General features: G+C 35.4%; 1 protein-coding gene across 5 annotated transcripts in view; it reads right to left on the reverse strand.

The window, feature by feature from the left end:
- The window catches only part of NBEA (neurobeachin), a 516,384-nt gene that overhangs the window by 335,357 nt on the left and 165,298 nt on the right, over positions 1 to 15,729 (reverse strand). For all 5 annotated transcript variants that reach the window (XM_076364262.1, XM_076364263.1, XM_076364261.1 and 2 more), the window contains exons 18-24: positions 13,672 to 13,780; positions 11,500 to 11,581; positions 11,164 to 11,287; positions 10,628 to 10,820; positions 9,339 to 10,358; positions 4,916 to 5,133; positions 3,248 to 3,401 (exon numbers count right to left, since the gene is read on the reverse strand). In XM_076364262.1, the coding sequence (XP_076220377.1) occupies positions 3,248 to 3,401; positions 4,916 to 5,133; positions 9,339 to 10,358; positions 10,628 to 10,820; positions 11,164 to 11,287; positions 11,500 to 11,581; positions 13,672 to 13,780 (1,900 nt within the window). The remainder of the gene's footprint in view (positions 1 to 3,247; positions 3,402 to 4,915; positions 5,134 to 9,338; positions 10,359 to 10,627; positions 10,821 to 11,163; positions 11,288 to 11,499; positions 11,582 to 13,671; positions 13,781 to 15,729) is intronic.

Below are 15,729 nucleotides of genomic sequence, written 5' to 3' on the forward strand. Positions count from 1 at the left end.
TGCCCAGAGAGGTGGCAGAGTCTCCATCCTCAGAGATACTCAAAAGCCATCTGAACACAGTCCTGGGCAACTGGCTCTAGGTGGCCCTGCCTGAGCAGAGGGGTTGGATCAGATGACCTCCAGAGGTCCCTTCCAGCCTCATCCATTCTGCGATTCTGCGATTCTTTGAATCGGTGAGGGAAAAAGAGTATTGGCTCTTTCCTCCCTTGAGAGTTACTCTGGCAAGAAAGTGTCACTAGAAGCCCTGCTGTAAGTGTTTTTATGCAGTGGAGACGTTACATAAATCTTCCTGTTTCAGATCTCTTCTCTCTTCCAATTAGCAGCTCTTGGAAGGAGGAGAGTGAGACAGAGTCTTCTGTAACTGATTGTAAGCACTGGACTACTTCGCCCTTTCAAGACTGAGAAGAAATATATTCCTAACCAGCAGTCCGTCCACTTTCTCCACAGCAGTTCAAGGATGCAAAAGTATTACAAGTCCGAGAATCAGTACAAAACTTCTTTTCGTTCATCATATGATGGATATGAAGAAGTGGTCTGATGCCCAACAGGGCATCTGGTCCCTTCATAACTGTGATCCAGAACAATATTGAGGGAGAGCACCTTCTCTAAGAAGGAAGAAGGACATGCTGGGCTTTTTGTATCTGTCACAATGATGAATAAATCCACCTTCCTCCTAATGTTTATGGACAGGCAATGACAGAACAGGAATGGAGTTGAATGGGAGGGAAGAAGCTCTCTGCTAGGTGGAAGTGATTCATCATCTAGATGGTAACGTTTATTTCCAGGTGAAGTTAGTTTGTGATTTTATCAATTACTTCTCCCCACTCTCCCTGTACATCTGGGACAAAAGTAATCACTTTTTCTTTTTTAATTTCACAGAGTAGAATTAATTCAGTTTGAGGCCAGCTACTGATCTTTTAGTGAATTAGTTTATTTCACAATTTATTTTTATTTTATTATCCTAAAAAGATAGAAGAATTGAGCATTGAAGTAGTACACACAGTCCCCATGTAGTGGAGAAATGCATGCATAGTACACAAATTTGCACATGTAGTCTGTTGTATCAATGCATGAAAATCACTGCTATTGTAGCAAGGCAGTATCAACACACAATATTTCAACAAATGGATGTGTAATTTATAAAGCTGTATCAGCTATCTATCTATACATGCACACACACATACATATTTATTATCCAGAACAGAGGGAAATGGTGAACTGCAAAATTATTATTCTACGGAATGGCTCTGCAGTGTCATAAACCAGGATAAGAGCTACAAAACACCAAGACCATTCAATGGACTTGCAACCTAATTAATTCTGTGCCTGTTTTATATTTTTATATAAAAGATGGCAAAGAAAACATCTTCATTTTCAAATGATGTCTAAAAGGTTTGTTTTAAAAAATACCTCCCAATGTCCTTTTATCTAAAGACCAATAGTACAGCCTGCATCTCAAGATGGCTTGGTGTGTACTCTCTCATCCTTGTCAATATTTACAATGAAGCACTTGCAAAATCTTTTATTCAGCAACCTTGATGTCATTCTTGTGACTACAGAGAACTGAAGTCTTTCCTGCGAGTCTTGCACTTTTGCTTATAGCAAATATTTTCCCAGTTAAGACAGTGAAAATAGTGAAGACACAGCATTTAACCATTAATTGCCTGGCTGAAAGTGATATTAATGTTTAGCCAATTGCTAGCCCATACAGTCACACCTTTCAAATAAAATCATGCAAAACAGGTTTTTTCGCTATCTAACTAGAATAGTAGAGGCAAAGTAAAGTAACCTCAATTGCTGAACGGCTAGAACAAGTGTCCTGGTTTCGGCAGGGATAGAGTTAATTTCCTTCCTAGTAGCTGGTACAGTGCTGTGTTTTGGATTTAGGATGAGAATAATGTTGATAACACACTGATGTTTTAGTTGTTGCTGAGTGGTGCTTACACTAGTCAACCACCTTTCAGCTTCCCATGCTCTACCGACTGAGAAGGCTGGAGGTGCACAAGAAGCTGGGAGGGGGCACAGCCAGGACAGCTGACCCAAACTGGCCAAAGGGATATTCCATACCATGTGACGTCATGCTCAGTACATAAACTGGGGAAAGCTGGCCGGGGGGGCCGCTGCTCAGGGCCTGGCTGGGCATCGGTCGGCGGGTGGTGAGCAATTGTACTGTGCATCACTTGCTTTGTGTATTATTATTATTACATTATTATTATTATTGTTATTATTATTTTATTTCAATTATTAAACTGTTTTTATCTTAACCCACGAGTTTTTCTCACTTTTACTCTTCCGATTCTCTCGCCCATCCCACCACGGGGGGTGGGGGGTGGGAGGTAGTGAGCGAGCGGCTGTGTGGTGCTCAGGTGCCGACTGAGGTTAAACCACGACAACAAGGAATTGAGCTTTTACTGCCAAACCACATTTGTAGCCTCCGGTGTCTACTAGCCACATTACTTCAGAGGAGCTTCTTTGTCCCTTTTTGGCCTCATTTTCTCCCCTTTCAAAGACCAATACTAACTGCAAATGCTTACGGGACGTTCAAGGTAAAACATTTAGTATGAAAGAAACAGTTACAGACATTATATGCACAGACAAGGCATCACATTCAAATACTGTAATTACTATTGACAATAAAGCAATATTTACAAATTATTTCTCCTTTTTTCATGAAGCATTCTATTAGGCTACTCTGCCTGCCTGAACTGTGATCACCTAAGAAATTACAGCTTACTAAGAACATCGGAGTGGATAAAAAAATCAGCCTATTTCAATACAAGATTTTAAAAAAAAAAAAAAAAAGGAAACGAAGGTCAGGACCTACTGAAGGAAGAAGTAAACAGAGTAGCAAGGGGATGACTTCTGATATGATTTGGCATGCAAACAAATGGTGGCCATGCAAAACAGATTTATGAATATCAATGACTAGCCATCATGAAGCATGTAATTTTGTTACAGTAATCATGATTTGTAACCATGATCCTAATGGTCTTCTCTTTCAAATATCTATGAAATATTATTCTTACTTAGCACTACTTCTCTAATACAATTAGCATTTCAAATGCAAAATATTATAAACACTCTGTATATCAAAGCTTAACAGTTTGGATTATAAATTTAATTTTTTTGAAGGAATTAGCAGAGAGGGGACAGGAGTCTCTAAAGAAGAAAAGTCATCTGCAAATAGTGGTTTGTATTAGTAAAAACAATTTCTAATATGACCACTAGGTGGAAATATTGTACTTACAGTTGGGGATGTGGCTGCTGACAGCAATGGTAAAATTCCTCCACAAGCAATAATAATATTGTCTACCATCTGGGAAATGAGGTGTATTGTGTTGTGTACAAAAATAATATTTTCATTGCTATTGACAAAGTCCATCACAGACTTTGTGGAGTGGCTGCAAGAACAGAAGAAAGGATGGATTAAAAACAAACAGTTAAAATAAAAGTTTAGTTAAATTTATTCTTTGCAACCAGACCGTGACTGTTTCTTTGATATAAAGGCAAAATCTTGTCTACAAAACTTTGCATGTAAATTGTCTAAAAATATGAACAGGACTAGTCTAATGAACAAATTGATTGCTATCTATTTTCACACCAGGATTAGTTTCAGATACCCAGTTGAGAACAATGGCTCATAAACTTCTATTCCCATCAACCAGTACTTCACTTCACAGGCAGTTCTGCTGAAAGCAGGAGGGTTGTTTCTTCAGCGTGAAAGTTATTATTTAATATTAAGAGTTCACCATACTGCACCAGTGCCATTTGAAGCACCCTTGATAACACCTAATGATAACACCTGCTAGTGTTTAAAGGAGAAATTTGATAATATGGTGATACCTTGATCTAATATTAACTTTATTTCCTAATATTAAACTTAGCATTAGCAATAGCTTTGCAAGCCACAGATGATAATAAGATTAGCTGAAATCTCAGCAACTCCTAATTGGTGAGAAATTGTCCCATGAAACAGTCACTCCCCCAAAATATAAAACAGTGTGTGAAAATATTGCAAAATACTCAGTCTACAAGTAAGCTGTTCCCAAAACAACATTGTGGCCAGTCAGCAAACAAAAATTAGGGGCTTCAGTTGAAAATATACAAACTGAACTTTAATCTCCAAACATTACCTAAACACAAAGTACAAACCCCTTCCACATATTTGGCCAAAAAAAAAAAAAAATCAAAATTGTCTATTTCCTAGTGACTATCACAGAACAGTTCACCAAACTGGAAATTAAATGCTATATAAATTGGTCCTTGGATATAATTATGCTCAAGTTTTCTGAAAATGACCGATTCTGTCCTGGAAATTAGATTAAATATTGTCTGGTACACCTAAGGGCTCTGATAACAATGTTATTGACTATCTCTGTTAAAGTATACAAAAAAACTAGGAAATCACATTGCTGTCATAAAATATAACATAACCACCGAGACTAACTTAACCAGGAGCTGGCATGCAAAAAAAAATTTGTCAACTAGAAAGAGTGATTCCTTAGAAAATGTTATAGGAAAGAGTTTTTATTTATAAGGTTTGCAGGTAGAGAAGCTCTCTTTTAATTGATCAGTTGAAAAAAATGGCCATTAGCAGACACACAAGTCTTCCTCATGTCTGAAACAGAAGCAGCAGATTCTAACACTAAACTTAAGCTGAAAGAGCAGCTCAGTTTAGTTAGGTGTGTATGAGTTATACAATCTCTCAAGAAAACAGAAATTGTTACCTGTGAAATAGAGCTGTTACAGGCTGGGAAGGGGTGAAAAAAGAAGATACAAGATACAGAAGGGCACTTCAGCTAACACCAACTCTTTCCCTTTCCACTATCCCAGTAACATCCCCTCTACAACGCAGCTAATTTTTCCTTGTTGATGGAAACGCAAAACAGGAGTTAAAGAAGAAACAACCATCTACCTTCTCCAAACATGTACATCTGTTTCTAGTGCAAAAAGCAAGTCTGTCAGGAGCCGCTGGTGCATAGGAGACCATTTAAACTCTGGAATACGAAACATAGTTGTGCGTGGGCCTGGACTAAACTGTCGTCGCTGCTCTTCCGTCATTGGCATTCCTCGAAATCCCAAGTCAACACGTAAATCCCGGTCTTGCTGGGTGACGGATCGACCCTGTACCGCCTACATCAATAAGGAGTTCAAAAATCATGTTAACTTTTTGTAATGTGTTTTTGAATGGATCACATAATTTGAGAAAGGATGGGCTAAAACTGGACTTGAGCACAAACTATAGGAGATATTGATATTCCAAGGCAGGCAGTATCCTTCAGTAAAGGATTTGCTCCAATTCAAATCAATCAGCACTGAGGGGCTACGGCTGGCCTTCCTTTCAGCTATTCACCAATGTTTTACACTCAGGTTCTTCACTTGAAGTATTACAGAAAAGACCAAATGCAGCACATACAACATCAGCGGTGACAAGACATTTTTTGTAGGAAACAACTATTCTTTTGTGCTGATAACACAATTTTCTTTGAATATTTGACTCTAAACATGGACAAACTACACAGTGATGGCTTCAAGGAATCAGTGTACTTTTAGACAGCTCCTCATTTTCCAAAACCAATTTATTTACCTGGTCTTTTTAGCAGGATCATTAGAGAATCAAGTCTAGTCTCCCAAATCTCATTTTGCCAATTTTGTTACACTTTGTTAATTGGTTAACAGTTTTATGGATCCTCAGGACATTCTTTAGATTCTCCCAACAGGTGGTGGATGTGCATTTCATTCCCTTTCAATACCTACATAGTCAAGACTGTTTCCACTTAGTGATTAAAGACAAAAGTAAAAGATACACATAGAGGATATGATAGAGAATACCGTGAAGGAAAAAGTAGTAAAGAACAAACATTTTGACTGAATTTGAGGCAAATATTCATAACAACAAAATTACTTATAATGTGCAACATCTCTGAAAGGAAGAAATACAAAGTCTGATCCTTGAAATTATTTTAAAGTGACTTTAGACTAGCTTAAAACTGGCAAAATGGAAAATATACTTGCTTTGCTCACATATTCATTTCCTGATCTCAGCACACTGTTTTAAATCTGGACATTTAAAAGCAAAAAGACATTTATGAAGTATTTTGTGCTAGCAATGTAAAAATGGACATGGCATTGGCGTTGAGCTGGAAAGCTTAGATCTTTAGTCTGATTTTGATCTTCTGTAGCCAGCATTTTGAGAGCAGGGCAGGTTTCCTTCATTCAATTTGACCTATTGGGATCAAAATTGTTATTGTTGCTTTCATTTCCTGTGTTTTTCTTAAAGTTATCTTTAAATTATTATTTTCTTTTTTTCTTAGACTTATCTAAGATTTGATTTTTTTGCATGAATCTTCTGCATAGTGCTTTCAATTCTATTTTCAGTCTTTCCTAGTTGGGACCATAGGAAGGAGTTAATTTTATATTCTTCAATTTTTGATCTACTATTGATAAAAGCATTAACTCTTCTTAGAAGTAAGCAGGAGTTCCCATCTCTACTTTGTTGTGCAAGCTGTTGCTTTCTTTCAGTCCGTTTCAACAAGACAGCTTACTTCTTACTGATAAGGTGGGGAGCTGATTGTAGATCGGTTTTAGAGAATTTGAATACAATCCATTCACATACCACTTGTTTTCTTTTGGGTACAACTACAGGTAGTTGTCATGTCAGCAGCAGTAATGGTATCATAATTGTACCATAACAGGAAAGCTTTTATCTAGCCAATAATACTGTATTTGCAAGAATGGGCTTTGATGTGCATTGCATAAACCACCATGAAACCCAACTATCTACACTTGGGTGGCCAGTGTTTAAGTCATTTTCAGTGTTTTCAGTGGTCTCAAAGAGATCAAATCTAATGTGGCAGTTCCCATGCATGCTGCAATCAAAACTCCAACCTCCGGCTCCACTGTAGACATGTTAAAAGTAACATTGCTTTTTACTCATGAGAAGAATAATGCTTGATTTATGTTTTATTTAATACATATTTCCATCTTTTTTTATTAAGGTTAACTTCATTTAAACAGAAAAGATTTAACTATGGACGGTTTACAGTTCACAGGGTATTTCGAAACACCCAAAGAAGAGATTAGAGGATAACAACAATTCTGGTGGGTACACTGTTGATAATTGTTTTTAAGAAAATTATTTAAGAGATAATAATGGCTACAGACTTAAATCAATTCATTGTAGTTTATAATTTATTTTAGTGGGAAATAACTGTGATTTAAGTAGTATATGGAGAATCAAGGGAGATAAATAACTTGTAGAGTCAGACTCTTGAAGAGTACACAGTTTGTAAATAATTTGCAATCCAAATGACATATTAGGAATTTTGTGAGTAGCTAAGAGTAAAACATTTGGAAAACATTTTGTTTCTCCTATCTTACAATGATCTGATAAAAGCTCATTAAGATTTATGTATGATTTTAATCCTAACAAATAATAATAGGCTTGAGGAATTTACATTTTTATAATTCAACTGTTATAGGTGAAATTCATTGAGAAAAGAGGTTAAAGAACAGAAAAGTCCTGAAGTCACACCAACAGGTTTTTCTACACTAGCTAGTACAAAGTCAGATTATCTTTTTCATTAAAAATTTATCTTTCAAATTCACTGTGTTTATGGGTGCATATATGTACATAGCAAATGAATACTAGCATTTCATTATTATTTTACTCTTTAAACAAAGATCCACATTTCAAAATAAAAACTGAGTGCTCCTTTTTCTTGCTAGCCTCCATTCATTCCATTTATCAGTTTCCATGGTATTAACAGTCTTAATTTTAAGACTTAACATAAGGTGTTTGGGAACTGATGGTAATAGATACACTATTCCTATCGAGAGCTTTCAGGGCTTGTTCTTTATTACAAAGAATGCTTTTAAATATAAGGATCCCTACACAATGCTTGACAGTCTGTTACTGATGTTATGAGGATTTTCATAGTTTTGAAAAAAATACTTACAAGAGAACCCCCAACTTTTCTTATAATACTTGTCTAGGGAATGCAAGAGCTCCATCTGCTTTTCTCTTCAAAACAGAGGTTCTTACCACAGAAGAGACTTAGAAGAGAGTGTTCTTTCTGTATGTCAGAACCCACTGGTCTGAGTAACTGTTTTTTGTTGGTTTGTTTTTTTTTTTAAAGGGAAAGTTTCTGTTTTAGAAACCACAGGTTGTTTAACTAAATTAAAATGTCCATTCACTGGAGGTTTTCTGAAAGCATTGTCTCCCTGAAGAACGAAGCAGGCAGGCTGACCTGTGTTCTTTTATCAGATGACGTACTTTGAGTGTACTTGAATGTATCTCTGAAACTCTTTCTTCTGACGATTTGGTACACACTACACAGTACTGGGCAGAGCAATTTTTGCAATTTTTGTTTGGCTCTTCTTCCACAGTTTCAGGAAGTCTGCCTGACTTTTAAATCCTAGAAGATAAATACTGGTGTACATACTGGACATATAGTCAGCTAGTAAAACCTTGAAGGTAGCCAATTCTTTCACCTGATAACATCCTTAAATGCAATCTTTGATTACATGCTACAGTCTCTGAACAATGCCAGTGAGGAAATTAATTCTGTGCTTTAAAAGTTCAAAGTGATCCTATATTTTGCTGTGTATACAGAGTACAAATTCTTTCAAAGAGTAGACTTCTGCCTTGGCCTTCCCATTTTCAGAATGCTATGGCTCTCACAAAACCACTATTTTTTCAGAATTTTTCAGAAGGAGACCTGGACAAGACAGGATCTCCAAGAAGAAAGTAGATACTTCTTCTTTTATTAATCATCTCTGGTCTGGAAATCAAGTCGCGGTTTTTCTTCTATTATCCCTAAACTATTCCTTTTCTTGTGTTAGGATCAAATATGGAGATTATTTATGCCAGCATTCCTGTATGGGAAGAAAGACAGTGTACTAAGTGCTGTAAGACAACACTCTGAGACAGGTACAGCAAGAGTAAAGAATACTTCAATGTGTATTTCATAGTAAAATACAGATATTTCTAATCTTAAGACATACTAACAAGAAAGTCTAAAGCAGAATTCTAAGAGTATCAGTTAATCTCTCCACAACAACTAAGGAAAATGGATGAGAGATTCTCTTAGCTATTTTTTTTAAACTAAAGCATCCACAATTGCAATACATATTTTCTATACAAACATGAAAGACTTCACAGTCCTTATACACGTTATGGCATTTTCAAAGCAAATAGGCTTGGAGGATGGAAACCTTCCATGTAATTAAAGAAATACACTTCAAACATCTCTCAGATGTCATACTATTAATTTATTCAGCAGCAATGAACAGCAACTACATCAGACACATACATGCCTACAGCACTCGAAACTTACCTGGGTTGTGGTAGTTGTCTGGATCTTCCGTATCTCCTTTCCTGCTTCCTTACCATCATCAGATCTTTCCGTATCTGATATTATACTTCCTGCATCAACACTAGGTACAGTTTTGCTACCAGAAGACTCTGTCTCAAGAGTTGTGGCAGTCATTTCAGCATATTCTAATCCTTTAGATGATGAAGCCAACTCCCTCTCAGATATGCTACTCATTCCATCTGAAGTTGTGTGAATCTTGAACTCCTTGTCCTCTATTATACTTGAAGCACATGTTATATCTACACTACTCGTCATATGTGCAAGCAATCCCAAATCATCATTTACACCAAGATGCATCTGTGCCTCTTGCACATTTGGAATAGAAATGTGGTTACTTGAAAGTTCAGGTAGAAGTTTCTCCTCTTGACTAGGTATTTTATCAAAGAGAAATGAGGTACTGTTAGTAGAAGGTTCATCTTTCTCATCAGCCAGAGTTATTAATGGACCATTATCTTTTTCCTCATTCTTCTTAATAATACCCACACTTCCATGAACATTGTTTTGCAGTTTCTCAACAGCAGCACTATATACATTATCTAGAAGAGATTCAACTTCTACAAGTGCACCATTTTCTCCAGTTACCAGTGTCTCTGGTGATAAATCCATATCATCAAGTTTTACTTCAGTAGCTTCTACCTTTTCAGCTTTTATATCAACTAAAAGGTCATGAACTTCCACATGCACTCCTCCTCCTGATCTCTCAGCACTTCCAAGCACATCATCTGACACCTTTGTAGCCATGAGCAAGTCCCTCGTATCTGTACTGACAGGGTAATCCGTTTCACTTTCTGGACTTTGGCTTTGTGAAAGGTCTTCTATCTCTCGAATTTCCATTCCACCTTTTGCTCCTGTTGTCTGAGAGGAAAGACCTGAGATAGTGCTCACGTTCCCCTTCTTCCCCTTTTTTATGTTTTCTTCCTCTTGCCTTTGATACTCTTCATACATTTTTGCTAGATACTCCTTGTGAGCCTCATATGTGACCTTAAAACGAAAAGAACAGATTATGTGGATGAATATATGCTACATGAACTTGGACAAAAACTAACAAGAATCTTAACAACATATTACATACAGCTTACAAATTGTTTCACAGCAAAGGATCTACAACGATGACAAAAACCAGCCACCTTGACATGTATGGAGATAGCCACCAGATGGCACTAAATCACTTCACAGCTTATCTTCCTCTATTGCTAGTCCCTTTGGGGGAGTTACCAGTGTTAAAAAAACATCCACGAGCCATTTCTTACCTTGGAATGAGCTATAGAAAGAGTATCCACCCACACTCTCCAGCCTCCCCATTCATATTTTATTGCATGATACAAGAGAATACGGAAAATGTTGTAAACCATCTCTGTGATCTTCTGCTCTTCAGAGTTCTTAGGGTTAATGTATCCCAGAGAAAACATCCAGTCCTGCCACACTGAACACTGAAGTAAACATCTAAAGTGAAATAATTAGGTCAAAATATATCCAAACAAAGCTTCTTTATTTTAACATTATGATGGTTAAAATAGGAAGAAAATAATTTGGTACATCTCCTCTGAACATCCATCGAAAGGTGGGAAGAAACTTAAAAATACTTCAGGATGAATAAAAATTTAAAGTATATTCTAAACAGAAGAACCCAGTATTAGTTCTTTAACTAAGAAAAGTTACCAGAGACCTATTCCATTTATTTTTTATACATTCCATTTAATATACAGTATAAAACTCTACACAGAGTACAACAGATTGCTATTACCCACAAGTCAAGGATGAGAAAATACTATTTGTAGTGACATACCTTCTGTTTTCACGGCTATTACTAAAGAGTTTTATCATATCAGATAAGAACAAACGTCGAACTTCCATCAGCTCTGCACTTGGCGTGGAGTTTTTTAACAGCGTAGCCACCACCTTAAGAATCACTTTGAAAGAATAAATTAGTTACGTAACACATTTTAACAACATTTAAAAAAAAAAAGTTGCTGACAGCAGCTAATGTAATTAGTAACTGAAACCCATATGTATTTGAGATACACTAATGAATTGTTCTCGCTTCCTGAACCATATTCTTTAAAAAAAACCCACAACCTCTAGGCAATACATTTATCATACAAACATAATATATTGTCCTTACTTGGATTCTGAATTTTCACTGTAGAATCTGGCTCTGGATGCGGTTTATGAACAACTTGAGTGCATACTTGTTCTGTCAAAATCTGAAATAGAATATTAAGTTCCTTTTACCATTTTTAATTAAATGCTACAGCATCTCTTTGTTCATTTTTAAATTTGTTAAGAACATTTACCATGGCCACACTGTAACTTCCTATAAAACATTTTGATAAAATATTTTTATTCTTGAAGAATGGAAATGAGCAATTCCTCTATGCAAGGATAAAGATTTTCATGGATGTACAGTGGCTGGTTAACTAACGTTTTAGTTAGCTGACTAAATATACAATAATTGTGTTTTAAAGATATTTCATTCATATTTCTCATAGTGTTACACATTCACAGATCAAAAACTCTTTCATGAGCACTGTACAGCAAAAGTTATTCTCATACATTCCGTCCATAACCAAACCCAGTATTTCTTAAAAGTGGGCTTGGTTTTCTCCAGCTAGGAAAGAGGAACAGTCACAGACAGCATTCCATAGGAATAATCCTGGGGCTTCACATCAGCAAGACAGATCATTCTCCTGTTTCATGAATTGTACCTGACAAACTAATTCATCTGTATTGAGGCAACACCACAGAACTTTCACACTGGGATACCTGTCACAAGTTCTATGCATGCAACTTTATTTTTAAGGACAAGCTAAAAATTTAATGATATTCACATAGGATTCTCAATAAGTATATTCAAGCAAACGCATTTCAAAATAGAATCATTTCACTAGTAATTCTTATTTATTTTAAAGCAGAAATTTAGCTCATTCAGTAAACAATAATCAAACTAATGTCAGTTGTAAATACAGTATCTTTGACTGTGTCTTTACATATTGGTATTTAAAAGAGAATATAAATATGCCTTTGCTTTTTATGAGAGAACATGGAAAATATCTGCATCAGTTCCTTGGCAAATCTTTTGTACTTCTGGCACTTAACTCCTTTTTCTCCTCCTCTGGCTATTTTTTCAAATGTAAATGTCTGTGGATGCTGGACTCCATGAGGACTCCAATTTTGTCACTGAGTTATGCATTTTCTGAGAATACCAATCACAGAAGCTCTCAGAAATCTGAATGCAGCTACATCTAGACTGTGAGACCCAAGCTGTCAAACCACATAAGGTAAGCTTAGATACGTGCAATAAAAAGGAACTTAATGTCTGAGTAAGTCATTGGCAAATAGATGGCATTTAGGTTTTTACAATCATAGGAGAATGTTTTCGACATCATTCAGACTCAGAACCCTAAATATCAAGCACTCCTTTAGTCTTCCATGTCTTTTCTGGAGTCAGTCCTCAGTATCTAGCCATTACACCTATTTGTGACTGAACAAAAAATAATAGCATAACTAAAAAAAAAAAAAAAAAAAAAAAAAAAAAAAAAAATCTTTCTACTGCATAAGGTCCTCAGAAATTGCAAAAGGTTCAATTCTAAGTCACTATTTTAAAAATAATTGAAGATTGGATGTGATCTTTATGCATTTGCAGGCACGAGGACATAGGCTTCGACTAACTTGATGTTGACAATATTTTGCTTTAACAAAATTACTCATCATCAAAACTGAAGTTTCTACAACAGCCTGGTAAAACAGTTGAATGCTTCAAGGTCATATTTGCCTCAAGCAGTATCTGTTACATAAAAGTGCCTGTGTTCAGTTATCATTTTGGCATACTATCAGCATTACAAGTTAAAAAAGAAAAACAGCACTTTTCAAAATCTTGTAAACTTGAAAGGAATGGCACAAAAAAGAAAAAGAAAAAGGAAAAAAGGCATGTCTCTGGCTCCAGTACTTTCCTTTGCAATGGAGGAGTAAGAACAATTGCAGGTCTCCACTAACTTTTTTTTTTCCTTGTGTAAAATGATGAACATCTTAAATAGCAGGATCTTTTCCATCACCCTTTGTAATGCTGTAAATGTAAAGTTTTATAGAGACTATGTAAAAATTATGACATTGTTAATTAAAATATACAAAGCATGTCAAAATACAATCTCAACCAAGAAATCCTCTCTTAAAATTTCTATCTAAAATTTTCTCAAAAGTCTTGAGAATTAGGATATTGTAAAGCACAGAGTCACAATATAATTAAGTCATAATTTTTACAATAGAGATGACTATCTCTATGTTTAATAATTTGTACCTCATAAAGCGTGTTGTATGTTGTAACGGTCACCGTATTTGTATGCAGCATCAACCTTTCTCCAAGAAGAGTGAAAAGACTGTGAGTATGCATGATTTCAACCTTTCGCCTGGAAGAGAAAATAAAAATATTAGGAAAATGCCAAGCATGTTGAACATTTTAAGTAAATGCAAAAAAACCAAAAGCCAAATATTTTGATGTACTAAAAAGTTCTAAAACTTGTTATTCTGTAAATATTATGAATTAAACATCATTTAAGATCTTTCCCAATATGAATGCAATTGTAGTAATACACAAAGGTTCTCAGAATGTAATGCTGTATTTGGGATGGGCTTTTGTATAAAATAAATGACACACCATTCTCACCCTCCATGATTTTCACAGTGGAAAAAGACAAAGGAATCCCTTTCTACCTTACTGAGGCTGAGAGAGTTCAAGACGTTTACAGGCTGGCTAAAATGTGATCACTGCAGAACGTATCTTTTGTCTCTCTCTCAAGGGCTCAGGCCAATCCAACCTCAGACATTCCAGCATAAATACTAACACATACAGATTTATCAGTACTGCCATTCTCTTTATATAGCATTCTCTCATGCAGCCAAAATAATTAAATCCTGGAACAACATACGTTACAATGTAAAGGAAATAAAATCCTGAAAAGTTATGAAATTCCAAGTGATTGAAGTGACTTTCATAGTTAGGATCAAAAACTACTCAAATCTTAAAAAGCAGAGAAGAAAGCAGCTCACATCAGTGAATTCCATCTGTCCTAAAAGAGTACTCTCTTAAAATTGGATATAACATCATAAATAAAGAGTACTTCTCGTAAATTGCATCATTAAATTTATCTACTATTGTAATGAAATATGAAATTAATTTGAATAAAAACATTATTCAAAATAATATATTAAAGCAGCAGAAAAATATGAAATAAGATAAAATAAAGTTTCTGTAAAATTTTATGCATTCAAAAGCTAAGAAACTCCCTTTTCATGATTACTGATGATAACACAGGTTTAAATTACATAGATTCATTCTAGAACTTTTGAAATTAATACATTACATTATAATTTTCAAATAACCACAAAAGAGAGTTGCAACAACTTATAACAGTGTGTACTCTTCTGTGCCCAGAAGAGAGTTAATGAGTTGCTTATGAGAAAAACTATGGGTATTTAACCTTGTGAGCTATGATGTAGCACACGGAAGCGAAAATTCTTTGGAAGGTTTAAATGTGCAGATAAAAACCAAAAGTAAATAACAGACTATGATTTCGGTGGTGGCATAGAAAGAATCAAAGATGGCAGAGAAGGAAAAGAACAGGATTTTGCCAACTGTTAAGGTTAGACAAAGTAGTCTATCATCACAGATCACAAAGAAAAATCAATTAAGTTATTCAAACTCTCATCTAACACGTTACTGGTCGCTTCTAAGAATCAATTACCTCCACTCTATAGCTTAATCTGCGATGAACGTATACGAACTACAGCAATGGTAACTGGTTTTGTACCTACACAGTTGTTATTAGTATTGTATTGAATACATTTAATAAATCACATTATAACATCTCTTTATGCAATTCTGCTTTAGTGTATTAAAATACAATGCCTGTTTCCTGTACTGTGAAACAGAAATTTCAGTGCTTTATATTTTCATGTAGTTTATAATTTTATAATCGCTTAGAATTTCCTGTAGTTGACTACAATTTTATAAAATCATGCATATGCACACATATGTACGTGCACAAATAGGCACACCTCACAAGCCCTAGCTGTACGATATGAAAATGGGTGTGTGTGTGTGTGCATTTTTACTTGCTGAAGTCTACATAAAATGTGAACATTTACAGATGTTTGGAGGTCTGAAAATTTAAAAAAACTTTGAAAGTTACACACAGTATTCAAGTGGATTTCAATGACTTCAATTACATGAAAAATAAAGTTATTTAATTTTGTGCTAAGTACATACTTTCACTCAACAATGGAAACTACACTGACACATCCATAATTACAACTAGATGCTAAGGACCGGGAAATGAAATTTCAGCTTCTGAAAAAT

This window comes from Aptenodytes patagonicus, chromosome 1, assembly GCF_965638725.1.
Source record: "Aptenodytes patagonicus chromosome 1, bAptPat1.pri.cur, whole genome shotgun sequence".
NCBI lineage: Eukaryota > Metazoa > Chordata > Aves > Sphenisciformes > Spheniscidae > Aptenodytes > Aptenodytes patagonicus.